General features: G+C 33.2%; 1 protein-coding gene across 5 annotated transcripts in view; it reads right to left on the bottom strand.

The window, feature by feature from the left end:
- Positions 1 to 381: 381 nt before the first annotated feature.
- Positions 382 to 10,686, bottom strand: part of CEP44 (centrosomal protein 44) — a 14,674-nt gene continuing 4,369 nt past the window's right edge. For 3 of the 5 annotated variants that reach the window (XM_017816514.1, XM_017816512.1, XM_017816517.1), the window contains 8 exons: positions 9,798 to 9,944; positions 8,803 to 8,910; positions 7,226 to 7,357; positions 6,628 to 6,837; positions 3,751 to 3,820; positions 1,679 to 1,806; positions 1,383 to 1,420; positions 382 to 584 (listed from right to left, as the gene is read on the bottom strand). In XM_017816514.1, the coding sequence (XP_017672003.1) occupies positions 476 to 584; positions 1,383 to 1,420; positions 1,679 to 1,806; positions 3,751 to 3,820; positions 6,628 to 6,837; positions 7,226 to 7,357; positions 8,803 to 8,910; positions 9,798 to 9,944 (942 nt within the window). In that variant the 3' untranslated portion in view covers positions 382 to 475. The remainder of the gene's footprint in view (positions 585 to 1,382; positions 1,421 to 1,678; positions 1,807 to 3,750; positions 3,821 to 6,627; positions 6,838 to 7,225; positions 7,358 to 8,802; positions 8,911 to 9,797; positions 9,945 to 10,686) is intronic. The other 2 variants (XM_017816515.1, XM_017816516.1) reach the window with 2 other exon arrangements.

Genomic DNA, 10,686 nt, shown 5'->3' with positions numbered 1-10,686 from the left:
AGTTGGTGCTCTCCAGCTCAGCATGAAAACTTATATTTAAAAAAAAATACCCAGCAGAAAAGGTACCTATTTGAAACTGTGTATATTAGTTTTTTATTAAGATTTATTCAATAGTACAGATGGTAAGATGGTATGTAAGAATGCCTCTTGGGTGTAACGTGCAAGTTCCAGCTGGAATGTTTCCAACAGGATGTAAACCACGGTCCTCAAGCTTGCACTTTAAAAAACATATTACTTAGCACACTGCTAACAAATGTCAACACAAGAATACACTGCTGTAATGACTTCAATTTACAGAAGTGCAGGGAGGGTGGGAGAAGCTATTTGAGCAGTTTTTAAAACAAAAAATTGGGGTCAGGGGAAGGGAAATCAATACACAGATACATCAGAAAAATATTTATTCAAAGAAATAAAAGCACTAGTGATCATTACAAATTCGATATTTTAAAAATTTAATGCTGTATAAACATACATATTACTCCTGGTATCCATAAGTCTGCAGAGACCAGATCTCACGACCTGTGCTTTCAGGTATTCTCAGAGGTGGGCTTGATGTTTTCAACAATTTGAAGGTTTCTTCAATTCTGAAAATAAATTTTGTTTACATATGCTTATTATAATCAGGTAAGAAATTACTGTCTTGCCTTTAACTTTTTAATTATCCAAAATACTAATAAGCAGCATGAAACCAAAAGTTTTCTCTCATCCTCCCTTTTCCTCTGCAATTGGTTTGTATTTTAAATGCCTACCACATATCATAAACCTTACATACACATAAAGAAAGAGGCAACCCAAACAACACAATCAAAATCACAGAAAAGGCTAGACATTTTTACAGGCCAGCCACTTACAGAAATCTCTTGCTAAAGAAACATTATACAAAAATGCATTTCTCTTCAGGTATAATAAAAATATTTCTTACCAAACAATTTTACTACAGACCTCAGGATCAGTATCAAATACATCTTAATAAGTTATCATAATTCTTAAGCTGAGATTGGTTTTACTTTTCCTTAAATAATAAAAAGCAGAGTTAAGATATGTAGTTATTCTTCAGGAGAAAAGTTGCAAGTACCAGGGAATTCTTATCAGAAGATAAATACTATTCCTAATTTTTGTCAACCAAATTCTAAACACTCTTTAATCTCTATTTAATACTATTAAGAATGCTTTCTATTGCTTTTTAGAAACCAAAACAGTGACTCATCCCACAAATACAGAACTGTAAGTGGATTTATTATCCAGTGGAGTCATAAGGAAATGCCACACCTGATGTAAAGACCTTTGAGGTTTGGAACACACATGTACATTCTCTATATGCCTTAGTCCAGTACAAATCCCTCCTGGGAAATAAATTCCTGCTGCCCTTTCCTATTACTTACATTTTACTTATCTTTTCCATTCTTTGTCTTATTGTCTCCTACAATTTAAAAGCAACAAAGTTAGTGATCTCTTCAAAGCTGACATTCTTCAGATGGACTTTCAACTTAAAGATTCAGAGAAAATGTGACTTTAAGCACTGTTTACATATCAAAAGTATTTTTATGAGACAGACCTAGATGTAGTTTTGCTTAGTTTCCTTGTTTTTCACTAGTAGTATATACAACTAAAACCAATGCTTACTTGTTCTCTTGACCTCAGAAAGGAAATCAACCGAGCATTCCCCAGTTTTACTTACCTTTGAAATGTCTGTCAGATCATGAGAATTAATGGTCATGGCTTTGGGAGATGGGTTTGTGGATAATAGTGAACTGCATCCAGAGGACTGAAGATGACTCTCTGGCATCTCCTCATTCCTCTCTGTATCTATAGAGAAATACTCGGTTTTGTGTCACCTTTGCCTTTTTGCTCCCTTTTGCAAGGTCAGCTATCAAAAAACTTGATTTACAGTATGCAATAACAGAAGAGAATGCATTGTTTAGAGCGGGAAAAGGAAAAGCTACTATAAGAGTCCAAAATAGGTTTCTAATCTTTTTAAAACAAGATAAATGCAGTATTACTATGTATAATATATACAAAGCAAATTCCAAAAAGATTACTAGGAAGATTACTTTATCCTGATTCCAGCAAAATCAAAACTTATGAACATCTGATTACAGTGTCAACTTTTAATAGTAATTCCATATAGTTTACATTATTTTTATTGTAAACTGCCTGTTCAAACACATCTTTAATTTGTGCTAAGTAACCTGTCTTATAAGTAGCAGAAACATTATAGAAAATTATCACCTTCTTTCTTAGCTTAAAATTTGTATCAAGCTCTTGCCGTTTTCTGGCTTTCCTCCCCTTGGGACAACTGTAGCAACCATTCAGCAGAAACAGACTTTTTTTTCTGTTATATTGGGAAGGCTGTGTTATTCTTTGCAATTTCAGATTACTAAAATTCGTGAGGGAAGAGAACTTAGTATCTAGGAAAAAGTGTCCTTATTTTTAGTAAGGTCACCATCAATGCATCATACCTTTGGAACATGCTTAGCTACACTACTGTGTCTAAAAATCATATCAACTAATTTTAAGCAATTAAAATTAAAAATTGTTTCTTCTGTACAGCTGTGATTTCTGAAGAGCACTACAACCAAAAAGCACGGAAGCATTCCTGCACTGTACATCTCAGATAAAAAAGTTAAGATTGGCCCCATAACTTGTATGCCTAAAATTTCTTGAATTTTAGAAAAACAGGAGTAACAAAATCAGAAGAACTCAAGAAGTTTGAAAATATGAAAATTCTCTTTTAAAGACCGTCTGTTTGTTTACTGATATGAAGTCCTCAAGTGTCACTAACAAAACACTAAACTAACAAAACAAAGTATACATGTTGCAAGCTTTCCTGTAAAAGGAGGGTCCCATTTCTGAGACTACAAAATAAAAACAAACCTTGACATAACCAAGAAACTGCCTTCCTAATTTCCATGGAAATTTCTGAGATTCCCTTTTAATTACAATGCAACAGCCCAACATTAGAAAAAATGGAAAACAGCATTTCCTCCTTAACACTGGTGGCAGGAATAACAGCTGCCACAGGGGAAAAAGGCCAAATCAATGAAGTGAATGATGCAAGCTAAGGGATAAAGAGCTATCGTTGAGGAAGACAGAAAAAATACTTATGGCCTGGGCAATGTTTTTAATTTCTTTCCCACTTAAGGCTTTTTCATTTACTTCTTGTATGTTATCAAAATTAAGTTGAAAATGGAAGAAAAAGATTTTGTCTTCCTCTTCAAAATGAGAAAGCTTAGTAAAAATGTCGGTTAGATGGCTGCTAACTGGTTCAAAGGGATGAAATACAGACAACATTCAGCAGTGGTTTGAAAAAGAACACAGCTTATGAATAAAAAGACTCTGATTTATCTTGAGTCCCATTATAAAACTAGAAAACAGCATCATAAAACCAGTGATAGCAAAAATAATTCCTTCTGTGCTTATGAATAGTGTATTTTCAAAACACAGTAACTGCTTTAAAGTCCACATAACATTGTCTTTCACTACCTTAGCAACAGCATCTCAAATTTATATCTTTAATATTTTGAGTAGCTATTTGTAACTATTAATTACTAAGCTAGAGTAGATAAATCTTCTGAAGAACCAATTACAGACAGGAAGTGATGAGGACGTTAAATTCTAATCTGCAGTACGGATTTAAATTCAGAGGTCACTAAATTGCAATTATCTACTTAAAAGCAGTATTTTAGTCAAGGTCAGCAAGAAGTGTTTAGCATATTTATGTTAACTAAAAGCAAAATCATTAATACTCACCAGGAGAAACTGGAATGCTAGCAGAAGTACATGTCCAGCTTACATTGCTAGATTCTGTAGGTAAGTCTCTCTGAAATACAAGTTTACTGCATTTTAGCCATACACCCTGTTTAAATCATATTTTGACTGAAGAAAATTATATTTAAGTACTAACTATGTATGCATTTGCACCATCCAGTCAAGTTGGCACTGCACAACAAAAATCCAACATTTCCATACATACACTTCATTTAAAAAGTAGTCTATTTCATGGAGGTTTTTTAATATCAATATTGCTGTTTGTAAACAGGTCAAAAACAGGCTAAAACATAGTTCATATAACTTAGGTATGAGTAGAACAAATAACCTTAGTTCTTAGCATGCTAATCATTTTTTCTTGACATTGGCTGCCATTAGCTTAACAAAGCAAGTGTACCTTCCATTGCTGGTTGATATTCAGAAATGCAGTCCTCAGTACTAAAAAAATAGCCTGCAGATTAAATGAACCTCTTTCCACTTAAATGCTTAGAACTCAGAAGTCTATCCTAAGCTAGTTTCCCAGACTCCTAAATGAGAGTGCTCTTTTAAGAAAGGTTCTCAGTTTAAGTCAATCTAATTTAAAAAGGTTGTTCATAAGCAAGGAAACATTAAATGCTTTTGAGTGCACTTTTCTAATTTCAAAGTTAAAAAACACAACACTCAACATCTAGACTATTTTTTTACCAATGAGTTATCATTATGATTTGACATCTTGGCCTTTAAAACATATCATTTTATATACTGAAGTCTATATCAGTTAACAGGGGAATATTGTACCCAAATAAGTGAATGAGTGAGAAATAGTACATATGGTGTGGGAAGATGCTGGAAAAACCTGTAATAATGGATATCTCTTAAAAAATACAAAAATAGATATTTCCACTGTCTACGTTTAATTCCTTTCATTGAAACGGATTTGGTATCTTTCACACCTTCCCAGAGCTAAATGCACAGCTGCTGCTACTTTTGCAACAGCACGAGACAGATCTTAGAGTGTTTCTGCTGTGTTGGCTAGATTCCAAAAATTCCCCAAAAAGTGCAAGAGTAAGACTAAAGAAGTAATTCTGAATTGTTTCTGTGTATGTGAAGCACAATTTGCATGCAATTTCATCAAACAAGGAAGCAGCAATTCTGTGACCCAAAGGATTATTTCTTGGCAGTTTTCAAAAGTCTACTGGGAAACAGGGTTTTGAAGACTATATAAATATAGATATACATACATACATATATATACATATACACATACACATGTGTATATATGTATATATTTATGTGGTCTTACATATATATATATATAGAATTAGCTTATTTTGCTTTGAAAAAAGACCAGCAACAATGTCACACAGTAACTGCATTTGAATTTGTTCCTGAGGGTGAATTCTTTCAGTAACATGTAGTATAGAAATATGATTACCTCACTCAAAAATTTTTCAGTGATATTTTTGAGACTATTTTCCAAACACTATTCCAACCATGGGAACAACTGCAATAAACACGTCACTTAAGTAATAATAAACCAAATTTAAAAAGAAGAACAAGTCTAGTCTGAAACACAAACTTTCCTGGGCTGCTACAACAATCTCTCGAAAAGAATGTATTTGAAACAGGACCAAAACCGTCTATGGCTGTTCACCTGAAGGGCTCCTGAGACTGCTAGCAAAAGAAAACACTATCATTGGTGGTGTTATTTGGGCATATGTCTACCGATACTTAAATTCCAATATCCATAAGAAACTGATTTCAGATGGTAAATCACCTGAGCCATTGCTGACATGAAACTGTTTAAAAATGTGACTGAGAACATCGATCCTTTCTATTTGAGCCACAGCCTTTAGCAATAATCTTGTGATCAGTCTGAACACTTATCCATTTCAAGACTTTGCATAACTAGCACACTTTCAAGGCACACAGAAAAAAATGTCTTGTATACAAATATTAGCAACATTTTCAAATTTGCGGGTTCAGCAACACACACAAAGTTCCCGGTTACAAATAAATTCAGCATTTTTACATCTGTGGAGAAAAATCCAACTATTTTCCACAAGAGTTTTCAACTTCTGGACAGCATCTGACAGTATGCGAAGGATACACATGAGATGCATATGCAAATACACTTTGAATTTAAGCATGTGATCAAAAAATTTATGCTGTGGTTCACTGCATCTCGAAATACTTACATGTGTATTTAAATGAAATTATATAATGTCCACACAAGGACCTTTCAACAGCATGAAAAATAACCCAGAGTCTTAATGCAACATAAGACTTGATTTGCTATGCCAAATGTAGCTACGTCACAACTGTAGCACTTTCACACATTTAAAACTGCAACAAACATCATAGACAAGAAATAGGAAGTGGGGGAAGAGGGTGTAAACAGGAGTAAAAAAACACCAATTAGACTAGAAATTTCAAGGAGCCACAAATTAAAAAAAAAAAGACTAAAATAAGAATTAACTCTTTAATTAACCCCGCATTTTCCATTGCACATGCCATCTATTTTTGTCAATGTCAGTTGTATAGAATGAAGACTGCATATTCAAAAGTCTTCAAAAACTTCCTTCTATAACTCCACTAGTAAATAAAAACACACCGAAGCATAATTAATGAAAACAGGCTTAGCTATTCCTGCAAAAAACCAGTTCCCAATGGAGAGCTTTGTTCATAGAGCATGATAGCACAACAGAACTTAACAATTAAAAAAAAAATCACCACCAACTCCATAAACAGCACTTCCATTCAAATTATGTCTTTAAAACCAGTAAAAGGCACATACAGGAGGTAGAAAGAACAGAAACAGACCAACAATGCTGAGTCTGGGCAATGTTTGTTATAGCATTAAAATAGAAGTTAACATACCTTTTTGGATTGTAACAACAGTTCTGTTTCAAGAAGCAAAACTCGATTCAACAAGTTATTCCAGTCCTTCTCATCTATTATCACCTTTCCTTGCAGTTTCTCTTCTAAAACTTGTAGTTTATCTTCTATCCAATCTAGTTTATGAAGCTTTTCCTGGCAATCAGCAAGCTGACTCTTTAAAAACTCAATCTCAGAATTACCTTCTATGACCTGAAAGTATGGATAAGAACATCTAATTTCTAATTTCAAAACATAGATAATTCATCATTTCATCAATCAAATTAAGTGCAATCTTCCTCAAGTTCAGTAACTGCATCCTGCTACACTAGAAAAATATTTTCCTTTAAGAATTGTAATAATATGCCTATCCATGGAACTCAGCTTTTAAAAGAAACTGTTGACAAAACTGTCTCTTGAAAGGTCAGTACAATTTAAATGACTTTTCTTTTTTCCAATTTTTTCAATATATTTATTGTATAACTATTAGTTATACTTAAAGAACATCCAGCTATAACGTAAAAACCTTTATCCCTTCAGAAAAACCCTGTAAAAAAATTAAGAATACATGCAGAGAGCATCTTAAAATAAAAGTTCTTACTTGGTCACATTTAACTTCCACAATATCATGATCTAGGCACAATTCCTCCTCGTTACCACTCTGTGCTGGAAGGGGTAGTGGATGAACGTCACCACTAACTTCATTTCCTGAGTGTCGCTCTACTAGAGGCTTCTTTTGAGTATGTTAAAAAACAAAGAAAAAACCCCAACAAACTGCTGGCGTTATTCATTACAAGAACATTTCAATTTATTACCCAACTAATGACACATAAGATCTATCATTCTAATATTTATTTAAATACAGCAATCTTATCTCCACTGGTTACAAAATACAGAAAGCAAGAGCAGGCAGTTTGATTTAAAAAAAATCATACAGACTTGAAAGAACTGTAAAACAAATATGCACACACTTTATCATATATACTGTGTACCTTGTTTCCCTTCCACAAACAGTAATGAATGAAATGCAATCTCCTTTCATAATGTAAGGGTTGTTAGATTTCTAAGTGTGGATTGGGAGGTATGTTAATACATCTAGCGAGATTCATAAACAGTTCCAACATCAAAACCATGACTAAAAGATTCAGAAAAAATGAAAGTTTAACTAGGAAGCTCAGATTTCTCTCTTTCTTGACAACTGCCACCAAAATAGCCCTACAAGCTACAAATTTAGTTTCCTTTGAAGGCTTCCCTTAGAGAAAACAAAGTAAGAGAAAAATTTTGCAATTCCTTCTAGGTGGATTAAGTCCTTTGATCCTGCCACAAAACAAAATAAAATTCTTAATCATTAAGAATGCACAAGTACTAGTTTTGTGCACCATCTCAACACATATAGATTCCTAGATGTTTTAGTGAAGCTGAAATGCTCCTCTTCTAGGGAATTCTTAATATGTACTATACATCCCCACTCATTTCTACCATTAAACAACCAGAAGAGAAGACAAGCCATTTCAAATACTTTCTTTGTGAAGTTTTCCACACTGATAAAAGCAGTATTTTCCTTCTAAATAGAAATCACCAACTTTGGGCAGTCATAGTCCAAAAAGTTTTGTAAAACTTTATTTTGCACCCTTTTAGCAGAAAATATTAAGAAAGCTGCCTCCTCCCCATGTCAAGAGTAGCATAATGCAGAATCATTTTTACTCAAATCATAATCATTTTACTCTTGTAAAACCAAAGCCAGGAGACATTAAGAAATCTTTGCTGAACAGATTCAAACAAAAAGCAAAAAGTGGTCTGAAAGCTGAGTTGACAACACATGCATTAGGCCAAGTACACTTCATTCTCCAAACACAGTGTAGCTTCTTGTTCTGATTTTACCTTTTTTTCATTGCTGTCCCTCCATTTGATACAATTCAAATGACAAACAGCACTAGATTATTACCACCAAGACTTTGAGATGAGCTACTCAGTAAAAGAGTCAACATCCTCTGTATTTCAGCCATTATTTCAGTCAACCACACTTCAGGGAAAAACAAACAAACAAACACCAGGCCACCTCAAAACTGGTTTGATTAAGTGTTAAAATCTAAATAAAAGCACAAATTCCATCAAGAGTGTGAAATGCTACAAATGAGATTAACCTTTAGACATAAAACATAAAAGTTATTTTCATACCTGTTTGGAATTTGGAGCGCTGCCACTAGGATCAGCAAGGCCTTTACCACAATTTGACCATATTTCATATTTAAAAGGTCTGAGTTTTTTCCTTGTTTGGGATTTAACCTCCAAAGTGAACAGAAGAAAATAAGATAGGAAAATTTTCCAGGATTACACACCCCACTTTTTACCATCACTAATAGTCAGAAAGATTTCATGGCACGCACACACAAACACATTTAAACCTCTGTAGTACGATAATGTCTAAAAAAAAATTATCCAAATTTACAGAGAACACAGATGCACAAGTGCATGCCATATTTATACGTTCATTAATGCCTACGCAAAGTTGCATCAAAGGTGGTTGTAAAATAGAAAAGACAACTTGCACCAGAGTTGAAAGGCGAACAAATAGAAAAAATTGTAGTTATGTTCCCAAAAGTAGCAAATTAAGTATACAGAAGCCCTGAAGACTGTTATAAACTCAAAGGAAACAAAATCCTGTAAAATAGGAAGACTGAAAATTCTTTACATTAAAACACAGACTGATACACAACATACACTGATAAAAATAATGCCTTAACAATGTAAACAAGTATCATTGATGAAAACACTCAGATTTGAGAAATGAATACTAGTATCATGTTTAAACTGTTACAGAACTTCAATATATATCAGATGGTCTTGCTTTGCCTTTATATCCATGTGCAAAGTTTAATGATTCACATGTTCATGATGTCAAGAAGTGCAAAAGAAAATATATCACTGTAAAGACACCAAGTACTAGATATATCTTCATTTTAATATTTTTTTCCATTTATACTTCAAAGAATTGGCAGCTTCATGTCTTGAATGATAGCATTCAAGCATCTAACAATGGAAATTCATACTAATTTTCCATTGTTTTGTCCATCAGCGATGCTGCATCTTAAATAAACTGGTCTTCGGCTTCTACCTGCAACATCAAGCATGTCAAAAGAAACTTATAATAAAGGTAACCTTTTATTCAGTACCTTATTAGAGCTACTCAATTCCTTATGTTTTTTCACCACAAAGTTGATAATGTCACAAACAATTTGCATTTTTCTTTCCGCAAAGCCAAACTGAAGAAATTGCTCTTTTGTTAAAATTGGTTTATACTGAAACTGATCTCGAAGAAACTGCAACAAAACAGGAGTTTACTTCACTTTCAAAATCACCACACAATTTGTTGTAGAACTGGCATGGTCATATTCTTGTTTTACTACAATCTTTTCTTTCATTCTGCACTTAAACAGTTAAATGTTTTCTCATTCTATTATTTATACATATATAAATGTATATATATATAGCTGTTACTTTTAACTAGGCTTTAAACATACCTCCTCTTCTAGAAACATTTCATTTGCATCACTCTTCTAAAGTTTAACCCACAGTCTTAAGATTCATGAAATAAATGACTGTAGTAATTAATACTAAAAAATTTAAAAAAAGGTTTTCCAAAGTGACTGTGCAACAAAAAGTTGTTTCAATCTCAGCAAATGCGTCAGAGGGCTACGTAAAGCTGCTCCAGAACCTTTCTGTAAAGCAGTCTCTGTCTGCCTCAGATGGAAAACTAGTCTGAATTAGCCACCATTTGTTAATACATCAAGCCACCTTTTCTAAAAACATGCTTATGGATATTTTAAGGATAGTTTAAAGTTATTTTTGATCAGTTAAGAACTTGAATCCAACTTATAAAGTGTTAAGTATTCGAGTTCATAGATTAAAATGGCATAGCGTTTTAAAATAGCCATATTTCTTAATTGTGCTTTCATTACAGTTTTTTAAGTTTTATATGGGGGTTTTTTTGGTGGTATGATTTATTCCAAGGTCACTTCTATAAACCTTGTTAGGTAATAAATATTTTGGTATTCTTTAAAA

Source organism: Lepidothrix coronata, unplaced genomic scaffold (assembly GCF_001604755.1).
Source record: "Lepidothrix coronata isolate B3197 unplaced genomic scaffold, Lepidothrix_coronata-1.0 Scaffold56, whole genome shotgun sequence".
Taxonomy (NCBI): Eukaryota; Metazoa; Chordata; class Aves; order Passeriformes; family Pipridae; genus Lepidothrix; species Lepidothrix coronata.
Note: the sequence above shows the minus strand (reverse complement) of the source record. Positions and strands in the feature narration are given on the sequence as shown.